The 14,859-nt window shown below is 44.5% G+C and overlaps 1 protein-coding gene across 1 annotated transcript in view; it reads right to left on the bottom strand.

The window, feature by feature from the left end:
- Window positions 1–14,859, bottom strand: part of LOC139407442 (NBAS subunit of NRZ tethering complex-like) — a 289,155-nt gene that overhangs the window by 59,866 nt on the left and 214,430 nt on the right. Inside the window, exon 46 of the mRNA XM_071151235.1 lies at window positions 10,233–10,373. Coding sequence (XP_071007336.1) covers window positions 10,233–10,373 — 141 coding nt within the window. The remainder of the gene's footprint in view (window positions 1–10,232; window positions 10,374–14,859) is intronic.

Genomic DNA, 14,859 nt, shown 5'->3' with positions numbered 1-14,859 from the left:
GGTTTATTATGGATCCCCATTAGTTCCTGCCAAGGCAGCAGCTACTCTTCCTGGGGTTTATTATGGATCCCCATTAGTTCCTGCCAAGGCAGCAGCTACTCTTCCTGGGGTTTATTATGGATCCCCATTAGTTCCTGCCAAGGCAGCAGCTACTCTTCCTGGGGTTTATTATGGATCCCCATTAGTTCCAGCCAGGGCAGCAGCTACTCTTCCTGGGGTTTATTATGGATCCCCATTAGTTCCTGTTAAGGCAGCAGCTACTCTTCCTGGGGTTTATTATGGATCCCCATTAGTTCCTGCCAATGCAGCAGCTACTCTTCCTGGGGTTTATTATGGATCCCCATTAGTTCCTGCCAAGGCAGCAGCTACTCTTCCTGGGGTTTATTATGGATCCCCATTAGTTCCTGTCAAGGCAGCAGCTACTCTTCCTGGGGTTTATTACTGATCCCCATTAGTTCCTGTCAAGGGAGCAGCTACTTTTCCTGGGGTTTATTACTGATCCTCATTAGTTCCTGTCAAGGCAGCAGCTACTCTTCCTGGGGTTTATTACTGATCCCCATTAGTTTCTGTTCTGATGGAGAGGAGAACGGGACAAGATGAGAGGAGAGAGGGGGTTGGAGAGGAGAATGGGACAAGATGAGAGGAGAAAGGGGGTTGGAGAGGAGAACGGGACAAGATGAGGGGAGAGAGGGGGTTGGAGAGGAGAACGGGACAAGATGAGAGGAGAACGGGACAAGATGAGGGGAGAGAGGGGGTTGGAGAGGAGAATGGGACAAGATGAGAGGAGAGAGGGGGTTGGAGAGGAGAGCGGGACAAGATGAGAGGAGAGAGGGGGTTGGAGAGGAGAGCGGGACAAGATGAGAGGAGAGAGGGGATTGGAGAGGAGAATGGGACAAGATGAGAGGAGAAAGGGGGTTGGAGAGGAGAACGGGACAAGATGAGGGGAGAGAGGGGGTTGGAGAGGCGAACGGGACAAGATGAGGGGAGAGAGGGGGTTGGAGAGGAGAACGGGACAAGATGAGGGGAGAGAGGGGGTTGGAGAGGCGAACGGGACAAGATGAGGGGAGAGAGGGGGTTGGAGAGGAGAACGGGACAAGATGAGGGGAGAGAGGGGGTTGGAGAGGAGAACGGGACAAGATGAGGGGAGAGAGGGGGTTGGAGAGGAGAACGGGACAAGATGAGGGGAGAGAGGGGGTTGGAGAGGAGAACGGGACAAGATGAGGGGAGAGAGGGGGTTGGAGAGGAGAACGGGACAAGATGACGGGAGAGAGGGGGTTGGAGAGGAGAACGGGACAAGATGAGGGGAGAGAGGGGGTTGGAGAGGAGAACGGGACAAGATGAGGGGAGAGAGGGGGTTGGAGAGGAGAACGGGACAAGATGAGGGGAGAGAGGGGGTTGGAGAGGAGAACGGGACAAGATGAGGGGAGAGAGGGGGTTGGAGAGGAGAACGGGACAAGATGAGGGGAGAGAGGGGGTTGGAGAGGAGAACGGGACAAGATGAGGGGAGAGAGGGGGTTGGAGAGGAGAACGGGACAAGATGAGGGGAGAGAGGGGGTTGGAGAGGCGAACGGGACAAGATGAGGGGAGAGAGGGGGTTGGAGAGGCGAACGGGACAAGATGAAGGGAGAGAGGGGGTTGGAGAGGAGAACGGGACAAGATGAGGGGAGAGAGGGGGTTGGAGAGGAGAACGGGACAAGATGAGGGGAGAGAGGGGGTTGGAGAGGAGAACGGGACAAGATGAGGGGAGAGAGGGGGTTGGAGAGGCGAACGGGACAAGATGAGGGGAGAGAGGGGGTTGGAGAGGAGAACGGGACAAGATGAGGGGAGAGAGGGGGTTGGAGAGGAGAACGGGACAAGATGAGAGGAGAGAGGGGGTTGGAGAGGAGAACGGGACAAGATGAGGGGAGAGAGGGGGTTGGAGAGGAGAACGGGACAAGATGAGGGGAGAGAGGGGGTTGGAGAGGAGAACGGGACAAGATGAGGGGAGAGAGGGGGTTGGAGAGGAGAACGGGACAAGATGAGGGGAGAGAGGGGGTTGGAGAGGCGAACGGGACAAGATGAGGGGAGAGAGGGGGTTGGAGAGGAGAACGGGACAAGATGAGGGGAGAGAGGGGGTTGGAGAGGAGAACGGGACAAGATGAGAGGAGAGAGGGGGTTGGAGAGGAGAACGGGACAAGATGAGAGGAGAGAGGGGGTTGGAGAGGAGAACGGGACAAGATGAGGGGAGAGAGGGGGTTGGAGAGGAGAACGGGACAAGATGAGAGGAGAGAGGGGGTTGGAGAGGAGAACAGGACAAGATGAGAGGAGAGAGGGGGTTGGAGAGGAGAACGGGACAAGATGAGGGGAGAGAGGGGGTTGGAGAGGCGAACGGGACAAGATGAGGGGAGAGAGGGGGTTGCCATTGCGGTTGCCAGATCTTTCTGTATCATTTTAAATATGCAGACATTTATTTGTAAACAACATCAGAGTGGAGTGTAGCTGACTGGCTGGTACACCCTGTACATCCCAAATCCCTATATAGGGCACTACTATAGATCAGGGCTCAATGACACCCTATTCCCTATATAGGGCACTACTTTAGATCAGGGCTCTATGACACCCTATTCCCTATATAGGGCACTACTTTAGATCAGGGCTCTACGGCACCCTATTCCCTATATAGGGCACTACTTTAGACCAGGGCTCTATGACACCCTATTCCCTATGCAGGGCACTACTTTAGACCAGGCCTCTATGACACCCTATTCCCTATTTAACATTTGGCAGGAATAAATCTCTACACCAACTCATTTTCAATAGTGTCCAAATATAACTAAACAAACATTACTTAGTAACAACAAAACTACTGCTACAACTACTGCTACAACTACTGCTACACCTACTAATATAACTACTAATACAACTACTGCTACAACTACTGCTACAACTACTAATACAACTACTGCTACAACTACTAATACAACTACTGCTACACCTACTAATATAACTACTAATACAACTACTGCTACACCTACTGACGAAACTACTGCTATAACTACTGCTACAACTACTAATAAAACTACTGCTACACCTACTAATATAACTACTAATACAACTACTGCTACAACAACTAATACAACTACTGCTACAACTACTAATAAAACTACTGCTACAACAACTGCTACAACTACTGCTATAACTACTAATACAACTACTGCTACAACTACTGCTACAACAACTGCTACAACTACTGACGAAACTACTGACGAAACTACTGCTACAACTACTGCTACAACTACTGCTACAACTGATACAACTACTAATACAACTAAGAAAACTACTAATGCAACTGATAAAACTACTGCTACTAATGCAACTAATAAAACTACTAATAGAACTGATAAAACTACTGCTACTACTACTAATACAACTAATAAAACTACTAATACAACTACTAATACAACTACTAATACAACTACTACTACAACTACTAATACAACGAATAAAACTACTGCTACAACTGATAAAACTACTAATACAACTAAGAAAACTACTAATGCAACGAATAAAACTACTGCTACAACTGATAAAACTACTAATACAACTAAGAAAACTACTAATGCAACTAATAAAACTACTAATACAACTGATAAAACTACTGCTACTACTACTAATACAACTAATACAACTACTAATACAACTAATAAAACTACTGCTGCTACTACTAATACAACTAATAAAACTACTAATACAACTACTAATACAACTACTAATACAAATTATAAAACTACTGCTACAACTAATAAAACTACTAATACAACTACTAATACAACTAATAAAACAACTAATACAACTACTAATACAACTACTAATACAACTACTAATACAACTGATAAAACTACTAATACTACTGATAAAACTACTGCTACAACTGATAAAACTACTGCTACTACTACTAATACAACTAATAAAACTACTAATACAACTACTAATACAACTACTGCTACAACTACTAATACAACTAATGAAACTACTGCTACAACAACTAATACAACTACTGCTACAACTACTAATACAACTACTGCTACAACTACTAATACAACTACTGCTACAACTACTAATACAACTAATAAAACTACTGCTACAACTACTAATACAACTACTGCTACAACTACTAATACAACTACTGCTACAACTACTAATACAACTACTGCTACAACTACTAATACAACTAATACAACTACTGCTACAACTACTGCTACAACTACTAATACAACTACTAAAACTACTGCTACAACTACTAAAACTACTGCTACAACTACTAAAACTACAACTACTAATACAACTACTAATACAACTAATGCTACAACTACTAATACAACTACTGCTACAACTACTGCTACAACTACTGCTACAACTACTGCTACAACCACTAATACAACTACTAATACAACTACTAATACAACCACTGCTACAACTACTAAAACTACAACTACTAATACAACTAATGCTACAACTACTGCTATAACTACTAATACAACTAACAAAACTACTGCTACAACTACTAATACAACTAATGAAACTACTTCCTGGTATAAGGTAGGGCAGCAGTGATATAGTTCCTTCCTGGTATAGGGTAGGGCAGCAGTGATAGAGTTCCTTTCTGGTATAGGGTAGGGCAGCAGTGACAGCAGAGTTCCTTCCTGGTATAAGGTAGGGCAGCAGTGATATAGTTCCTTCCTGGTATTGGGTAGGGCAGCAGTGATATAGTTCCTTCCTGGTATAGGGTAGGGCAGCAGTGACAGCAGAGTTCCTTCCTGGTATAGGGTAGGGCAGCAGTGATATAGTTCCTTTCTGGTATAGTTTAGGGCAGCAGTGATAACAGAGTTCCTTCCTGGTATAGGGTAGGGCAGCAGTGATATAGTTCCTTTCTGGTATAGTTTAGGGCAGCAGTGATAACAGAGTTCCTTCCTGGTATAGGGTAGGGCAGCAGTGACAGCAGAGTTCCTTCCTGGTATAGGGTAGGGCAGCAGTGATATAGTTCCTTCCTGGTATAGTTTAGGGCAGCAGTGATAACAGAGTTCCTTCCTGGTATAGGGTAGGGCAGCAGTGATATAGTTCCTTTCTGGTATAGTTTAGGGCAGCAGTGATAACAGAGTTCCTTCCTGGTATAGTTTAGGGAAGCAGTGATAACAGAGTTCCTTCCTGGTATAGGGTAGGGCAGCAGTGATATAGTTCCTTCCTGGTATAGTTTAGGGCAGCAGTGACAGCAGAGTTCCTTCCTGGTATAGGGTAGGGCAGCAGTGATATAGTTCCTTCCTGGTATAGTTTAGGGCAGCAGTGACAGCAGAGTTCCTTCCTGGTATAGGGTAGGGCAGCAGTGATATAGTTCCTTTCTGGTATAGTTTAGGGCAGCAGTGATATAGTTCCTTTCTGGTATAGTTTAGGGCAGCAGTGATATAGTTCCTTTCTGGTATAGTTTAGGGCAGCAGTGATAACAGAGTTCCTTCCTGGTATAGGGTAGGGCAGCAGTGATATAGTTCCTTCCTGGTATAGTTTAGGGCAGCAGTGATATAGTTCCTTCCTGGTATAGGGTAGGGCAGCAGTGACAGCAGAGTTCCTTCCTGGTATAGGGTAGGGCAGCAGTGATATAGTTCCTTCCTGGTATAGTTTAGGGCAGCAGTGATAACAGAGTTCCTTCCTGGTATAGGGTAGGGCAGCAGTGATATAGTTCCTTCCTGGTATAGTTTAGGGCAGCAGTGATATAGTTCCTTTCTGGTATAGTTTAGGGCAGCAGTGATAACAGAGTTCCTTCCTGGTATAGGGTAGGGCAGCAGTGACAGCAGAGTGCCAGACTGCAGGTCCACTGAAGTTATAAAACATCTCTGGGTTGTCCCTCAGGGTTCTCTCTTTGCTTTGGTTGTTGTAACGTCCTTAGATTTATATTCATTTCAAGCCCATAGTTTTTATTTTCAAAAGCTGCACCTGCGTGTGAATGATTTGGTCCTTCATTAGGACATTAGCGTGTGTTCCAAGCTTGTTTTTTTTAAATTTTGCTAACGCTAATAGCACATTAGCTTATTGATATTTCAGAGGTCCTCTGTGGTTAGCGGTTTAATGACAACTATTGTTTTTCTAATTATGTTAACAAAGTTACAAAAAATTGTCAACATTTTCAATATCTTTTTCAAGATGTGTTGCTTGCTGCCAGTTACCAAGTTGCCTAGCAACTGACGTGCATAGCTACACCAGTATACTGATAAACTGGAGACCTCTTCCAACAACTGATGTGAAGGACCCATTTAACTCACTACTGGAAACGTCAGTTATCGCAGTCGAGTCATATTGACTAAGTTGTTGTGAAGATGGCGAGAGGCACGTCTGTTATGAAAACATCTCTTTTTTTTGACACAGATCGACCGTACTAGTTGTTGAGGCTGTGGTCGTGTCCCGTCTTGATGACTGGTAACATGGTCAGGTACAGTGAAGAAAGACCTGTCAAAAGCTGCAGTTGACTCAGAACAGCACAATTTCACCGCACAAACAGAACTAACAGCATGATAGTCTTTCCTGGTTGAGGCGAAATTAAAACTACTTCTCTTCTGGTCTTTTTTTAAGAAACATTCGACTGTTGAAAACACCTCACCATTTGCATAGTCAATTTGCATACACTTCAAAACAGACAGACATCCCCAGCAGAAACGCCACTAAGGGTTTCTGCACTGTACCCAAACCACAAACAGACTTAATGTGTCACTATGTTTAGAACCATGTCACCACGGACTGCTCTGCCACCGGAGGAAACTCAGGCAAAAAGCTCGTTTAGATTTAAAAAAAACAATGAATCAAAGCTGCTCTCTTTCCAAAGCTCTGATTTAACTGTATTTAACAATATGCATATATGAATAGTGTGTAAATATTATTTTTGTCTCTTGGTGTCTTTCCCATATATAACTCTTATTATATTCATATATATTTTTAAAATGTTTTAAATGGAATGTTCTTGTCCATTACTGTTCTGTGTCGTGTATGTGTACGTTTGGTGTGGACCGCAGGAAGAGTAGCTGATACATGTTAATGAACCCCAGGTAGAGTAGCTGCTACATGTTCAGTAGTTAATGGACCCCAGGTAGAGTAGCTGCTACATGTTAATGGACCCCAGGTAGAGTAGCTGCTAAATGTTAATGGACCCCAGGAAGAGTAGCTGCTACATGTTAATGGACCCCAGGTAGAGTAGCTGCTACATGTTAATGAACCCCAGGAAGAGTAGCTGCTACATGTTCAGTAGTTAATGGACCCCAAGTAGAGTAGCTGCTACATGTTCAGTAGTTAATGGACCCCAGGTAGAGTAGCTGCTACATGTTAATGGACCCCAGGTAGAGTAGCTGCTACATGTTAATGGACCCCAGGTAGAGTAGCTGCTACATGTTAATGGACCCCAGGTAGAGTAGCTGCTACATGTTAATGAACCCCAGGTAGAGTAGCTGCTACATGTTAATGGACCCCAGGTAGAGTAGCTGCTACATGTTAATGGACCCCAGGAAGAGTAGCTGCTACATGTTAATGGACCCCAGGTAGAGTAGCTGCTACATGTTAATGGACCCCAGGTAGAGTAGCTGCTACATGTTAATGGACCCCAGGTAGAGTAGCTGCTACATGTTAATGAACCCCAGGAAGAGTAGCTGCTACATGTTAATGGACCCCAGGTAGAGTAGCTGCTACATGTTCAGTAGTTAATGGACCCCAGGAAGAGTAGCTGCTACATGTTAATGGACCCCAGGTAGAGTAGCTGCTACATGTTAATGGACCCCAGGTAGAGTAGCTGCTACATGTTCAGTAGTTAATGGACCCCAGGAAGAGTAGCTGCTACATGTTAATGGACCCCAGGTAGAGTAGCTGCTACATGTTAATGGACCCCAGGTAGAGTAGCTGCTACATGTTCAGTAGTTAATGGACCCCAGGTAGAGTAGCTGCTACATGTTAATGGACCCCAGGTAGAGTAGCTGCTACATGTTAATGAACCCCAGGTAGAGTAGCTGCTACATGTTAATGGACCCCAGGTAGAGTAGCTGCTACATGTTAATGGACCCCAGGAAGAGTAGCTGCTACATGTTAATGGACCCCAGGTAGAGTAGCTGCTACATGTTAATGGACCCCAGGTAGAGTAGCTGCTACATGTTAATGGACCCCAGGTAGAGTAGCTGCTACATGTTAATGAACCCCAGGAAGAGTAGCTGCTACATGTTAATGGACCCCAGGAAGAGTAGCTGCTACATGTTAATGAACCCCAGGAAGAGTAGCTGATACATGTGAATGAACCCCAGGTAGAGTAGCTGCTACATGTTAATGGACCCCAGGTAGAGTAGCTGCTACATGTTAATGAACCCCAGGAAGAGTAGCTGCTACATGTTAATGGACCCCAGGAAGAGTAGCTGCTACATGTTAATGGACCCCAGGAAGAGTAGCTGCTACATGTTAATGAACCCCAGGAAGAGTAGCTGATACATGTGAATGAACCCCAGGTAGAGTAGCTGCTACATGTTAATGGACCCCAGGTAGAGTAGCTGCTACATGTTAATGAACCCCAGGAAGAGTAGCTGCTACATGTTAATGAACCCCAGGAAGAGTAGCTGCTACATGTTAATGAACCCCAGGAAGAGTAGCTGCTACATGTGAATGAACCCCAGGTAGAGTAGCTGCTACATGTTAATGAACCCCAGGAAGAGTAGCTGCTACATGTTAATGAACCCCAGGAAGAGTAGCTGCTACATGTTAATGGACCCCAGGTAGAGTAGCTGCTACATGTTCAGTAGTTAATGGACCCCAGGAAGAGTAGCTGCTACATGTTCAGTAGTTAATGGACCCCAGGTAGAGTAGCTGCTACATGTTAATGAACCCCAGGTAGAGTAGCTGCTACATGTTAATGGACCCCAGGTAGAGTAGCTGCTACATGTTAATGGACCCCAGGTAGAGTAGCTGCTACATGTTAATGAACCCCAGGAAGAGTAGCTGCTACATGTTCAGTAGTTAATGGACCCCAGGTAGAGTAGCTGCTGCATGTTAATGGACCCCAGGAAGAGTAGCTGCTACATGTTCAGTAGTTAATGGATCCCAGGTAGAGTAGCTGCTGCATGTTAATGGACCCCAGGAAGAGTAGCTGCTACATGTTCAGTAGTTAATGGATCCCAGGTAGAGTAGCTGCTACATGTTCAGTAGTTAATGGACCCCAGGAAGAGTAGCTGCTACATGTTAATGAACCCCAGGTAGAGTAGCTGCTACATGTTCAGTAGTTAATGGACCCCAGGTAGAGTAGCTGCTACATGTTAATGAACCCCAGGTAGAGTAGCTGCTACATGTTAATGGACCCCAGCTAGAGTAGCTGCTACATGTTAATGGACCCCAGGTAGAGTAGCTGCTACATGTTAATGGACCCCAGGTAGAGTAGCTGCTACATGTTAATGGACCCCAGGTAGAGTAGCTGATACATGTTAATGGACCCCAGGTAGAGTAGCTGCTACATGTTAATGGACCCCAGGTAGAGTAACTGCTACATGTTAATGAACCCCAGGTAGAGTAGCTGCTGCATGTTAATGAACCCCAGGAAGTGTAGCTGATACATGTTAATGGACCCCAGGTAGAGTAACTGCTACATGTTAATGAACCCCAGGTAGAGTAGCTGCTGCATGTTAATGAACCCCAGGAAGAGTAGCTGATACATGTTAATGGACCCCAGGTAGAGTAGCTGCTACATGTTAATGAACCCCAGGTAGAGTAGCTGCTACATGTTCAGTAGTTAATGGACCCCAGGAAGAGTAGCTGCTACATGTTCAGTAGTTAATGGACCCCAGGAAGAGTAGCTGCTGCATGTTCAGTAGTTAATGGACCCCGGGAAGAGTAGCTGCTGTGTGTTCAGTAGTTAATGGACCCCAGGAAGAGTAGCTGCTACATGTTCAGTAGTTAATGAACCCCAGGAAGAGTAGCTGCTACATGTTAATGGACCCCAGGTAGAGTAGCTGCTACATGTTCAGTAGTTAATGGACCCCAGGAAGAGTAGCTGCTACGTGTTCAGTAGTTAATGGACCCCAGGTAGAGTAGCTGCTACATGTTCAGTAGTTAATGGGGATCCTAATCAACTTAACTCAGCATCATCCCCACCATTATTATCATAATTCTCATCACAACCTCCACCACCACTACCGTCTTCGTCCCCATCATCACCATAATGACCACCATCACCACCATCACATCCTCACCCGATTGACTGCTAGTGGAGAGAACGTTATGTCATCCAGGAAGTGGACAGCATCAGCAGGAAGCAGTCTGTCCAAGTATTTTGCGCAGGTGTCATAGGCGTGAAGGTAGTCCTGCTCTGTCTGGGGGGGTCTCTTTAAAACCTTTAGAAAAGAGGAGGGTACATGTTTTTAGGTGTGCTAGCTGACCGGTTGTTAGGCGTGCTAGCTGACCGGTTGTTAGGTGTGCTAGCTGACAGGTTGTTAGGCGTGCTAGCTGACAGGTTGTTAGGCGTGCTAGCTGACCGGTTGTTAGGCGTGCTAGCTGACCGGTTGTTAGGCGTGCTAGCTGACAGGTTGTTAGGCGTGCTAGCTGACCGGTTGTTAGGCGTGCTAGCTGACCGGTTGTTAGGCGTGCTAGCTGACCGGTTGTTAGGTGTGCTAGCTGACAATAGTTTGGACACACCTAATCATTCAAGGGCTTTCCTTTATTTTGACTATTTTCTACATTGTAGAATAAAAGTGAAGACATCAAAACTGTGAAATAACACATATGGAATCAGGTAATAAGTGGTAAACAAATCAAAATATATCACCTGGAATGCATTTCAATTAACAGGTGTGTCTTGTTAAAAGTTAATTTGTGGAATTTCTTTCATTTTTAATGCGTTTGAGCCAATCAGTTGTGTTATGACAAGGTAGAGGTGGTATACAGAAGATAGCCCTATTTGGTAAAAGCCTAAGTCCATATTATGGCAAGAACAACTCAAATAAGCAAAGAGAAACGACAGTCCATCATTACTTTAAGACATGTGTTGTCTTAAGGGTAAAACATGACTCGCCATTATATTTAATAGCAGAGAAAAACCCTAAATTAAATTTTTTCAACTTGAGATTTGATGACTTTTCCTAGAGTGACCCCAACATTAGAAAAAGTGAAACATCCCCTTTTTTCATATTCCCATGAAAGATGTACAAAACTAGGGGACAAAGATTGTCTTAGGGTCATTTTGATCCGGCAGTATTAAAATCGTTGACACACCACAAAGACACACACCACAAAGACACACACACCACAAAGACACACACACACACACCACAAAGACACACACACACACACCACAAAGACACACACACACACACACCACACACACACACACACACACACACACACACACACAAAACACACACACACACACACACACACACACACACACACACACACACACACACACACACACACACACACACACACACACACACACACAAAATGAGAAATTGAGATCATGTGAGTTACTGATTGAACTCAGCCAGCAGCTCCTGAAGAGGAAGATCACCATGGTTGGCACAGTCAGAAAGAACAAGCCTGAGCTTCCCCCTGCACTCCTCGCAACATGGGGGAGAAGTTTCCCTCCACCCCTCTAGTTTCTTACCTCCCGAAGAGAAACAAGAATGTGGTCCTCCTGAGCACACTGCACAAAACGGCTGTGATCATGAGGACAGGAAGCCAGCCATCATCCTGGACTGCAGAGATAGCCTGCAGAGTTCTGTCTTACTATCCAGGTCTGTACCCAAACATTTCGAGCTTCTACTTTAAAAAAATTCCAGAAACAAGTCTCTCACCGTTGCCGCCTGCTATAGACCACCCTCTGCCCCCAGCTGTGCTCTGGACACCATATGTAAACTGATTGCCCCACATCTATCTTCAGAGTTCATCCTGTTAGGTGAGCTAAACTGGGACATTCTCAACACCCTGGCCATCCTACAATCTAAGCTCGATGCTCTAACTCCCAGCACATCCAGATAGCCTTGGCCTTGTATACCTTAGCTAGCAACATTGATATTGAGGCAGATTGTAGATAATGCCAGCCGTAATTAACCACATACAGAGCCTTCAGAAAGTATTCATACCCTTTGACTTATTCCACATTTACAGCCTGAATTCAAAATGGATTTACATAGTTCCTTTTTTTTTCTTCCCCCACCAACACACAATACGCAAAAATCTAAGTGAACAATACATTTTTTAATGTTGGCACATTTAGTGAACATTTTATACAGAAAAAATGAATTTACATCAGTATTCACACCCCTTGAGTCAATACATGTTAGAATCACCTTTGTCAGTGATTACAGCAGAGATGATTCTTTCTGGGTAAGTCTCTAAGAGCTGTGAGTCTTTCTGGGTAAGTCTCTAAGAGCTGTGAGTCTTTCTGGGTAAGTCTCTAAGAGCTGTGAGTCTTTCTGGGTAAGTCTCTAAGAGCTGTGAGTCTTTCTGGGTAAGTCTCTAAGAGCTGTGAGTCTTTCTGGGTAAGTCTCTAAGAGCCGTGAGTCTTTCTGGGTAAGTCTCTAAGAGCGATTACAGCTGTGAGTCTTTCTGGGTAAGTCTCTAAGAGCCGTGAGTCTTTCTGGGTAAGTCTCTAAGAGCCGTGAGTCTTTCTGGGTAAGTCTCTAAGAGCTGTGAGTCTTTCTGGGTAAGTCTCTAAGAGCGATTACAGCAGTAAGTCTCTAAGAGTGATTACAGCTGTGAGTCTTTCTGGGTAAGTCTCTAAGAGCTGTGAGTCTTTCTGGGTAAGTCTCTAAGAGCTGTGAGTCTTTCTGGGTAAGTCTCTAAGAGTGATTACAGCTGTGAGTCTTTCTGGGTAAGTCTCTAAGAGCTGTGAGTCTTTCTGGGTAAGTCTCTAAGAGCTGTGAGTCTTTCTGGGTAAGTCTCTAAGAGCTGTGAGTCTTTCTGGGTAAGTCTCTAAGAGCGATTACAGCTGTGAGTCTTTCTGGGTAAGTCTCTAAGAGCTGTGAGTCTTTCTGGGTAAGTCTCTAAGAGCGATTACAGCTGTGAGTCTTTCTGGGTAAGTCTCTAAGAGCTGTGAGTCTTTCTGGGTAAGTCTCTAAGAGCTTTGAGTCTTTCTGGGTAAGTCTCTAAGAGCTGTGAGTCTTTCTGGGTAAGTCTCTAAGAGCCGTGAGTCTTTCTGGGTAAGTCTCTAAGAGCTTTGAGTCTTTCTGGGTAAGTCTCTAAGAGCTGTGAGTCTTTCTGGGTAAGTCTCTAAGAGCTTTGCACACCTGAACTGTACAATATTTGCACACTTTTAAAAATTCTCCAAGCTCGGTCAAGTTGGTTGTTGATCATTGCTAGACAACCATTTTCCAGTCTTGCCATAGATTTTCAAGCAGACTTAAGTCAAAACTGTAGCTAGACCACTAAGGAACATACAACATTGTCTTGGTAAGCAACTCCAGTGTATATTTGGCCTTGTGTTTTAGGTTCATGTCCTGCTGAAAGGTGAACTAATCTCCCAGTGTCTGTTGGAAAGCAGACTGAACCAGGTATTCCTCGAGGATGTTGCCTATGCTTAGCTCCATTTCGTTTCTTTTTTAAAATCCTAAATAACTCCCTAGTCCTTGCCGATGACAAGCATAACATGATGCAGCCACCACCATGCTTGAAAATATGAAAAGTGGTGCTCAGCGATGTGCTGTGTTGGATTTGCCCCAAACAAAACACTTTGTATCCAGGCCAAAAAGTTAATTTCTTTGCCTTACAGTATTATTTTAGTGCCTTGTTGCAAACAGGATGCATGTTTTGGAATATGTTTTTTTCTGTACAGGCTTCCTTCTTTTGCAGTGTCATTTAGGTTAGTATTGTGGAGTAACTACAATGTTGTTGATCCATCCCCAATTTTCTCCCATCACAGCCATTAAACTCTGTAACTGTTTTAAAGTCACCATTGGCCTCATGGTGAAATCCCTGAGCGGTTTCCTTCTTCTCCGGCAACTGAGTTAGAAAGGACGCCTGTATCTCTGTGGTGACTGGGTGTATTGATACACCATCCAAAGTGTAATGAATAACTTCACCATGCTCCAAGGGATATTCAATGTCTGCTGTTTTATTTTTTACCCATCTACCAATAGGTGCCCTTCTTTGCAAGGCATTGCATTTGTGTTTGAAATGTACTGCTCGACTGAAGGACTTTGCAGATAATTGTATGTGTGTGGTACAGAGATGAGGTAGTCATTAAAAAACAAACATAATAAATACATTTATTGAACACGGAGTGAGTCCATGCAAAGTATTGCAACTTATTGTGACTTAAGCACATTTTAACTCTCAACTTATTTTTGCTTGCCATAAAAAAGGTGTTAACTACCTAGACTCGTGACATTTCAGCTTTCCATTTTATATTAATTTGTAAAACCATAATTCCACTTTGACATTATGGGGTATTGTGTGTCAGCCAGTGACACAACATCTCAATATAACATTGTAAATTCAGGTTATAGCAGGCTGACAGACCGACCGACCACCAGCAGGCTGACAGACAGACCGACCACCAGCAGGCTGACAGACCGACCGACCACCAGCAGGCTGACAAACTGACCACCAGCAGGCTGACAGACCGACCTACTGTAGACACTACCACTACTATAACTAACCAGTCACTACCACTAATATAACCAGTCACTACCACTACTATAACCAGTCACTACCACTACTATAACCAGTCACTACCACTACTATAACCAGACACTACCACTACTATAACCAGACACTACCACTACTATAACCAGTCACTACCACTACTATAACCAGTCACTACCACTACTATAACCAGTCACTACCACTACTATAACCAGTCACTACTATAACCATAACCAG

This window comes from Oncorhynchus clarkii, chromosome 4 (genome assembly GCF_045791955.1).
Source record: "Oncorhynchus clarkii lewisi isolate Uvic-CL-2024 chromosome 4, UVic_Ocla_1.0, whole genome shotgun sequence".
Lineage (NCBI taxonomy): Eukaryota > Metazoa > Chordata > Actinopteri > Salmoniformes > Salmonidae > Oncorhynchus > Oncorhynchus clarkii.
The sequence above is the reverse complement of the archived record's forward strand: the minus strand, read 5'-3'. Positions and strand labels throughout refer to the sequence as shown.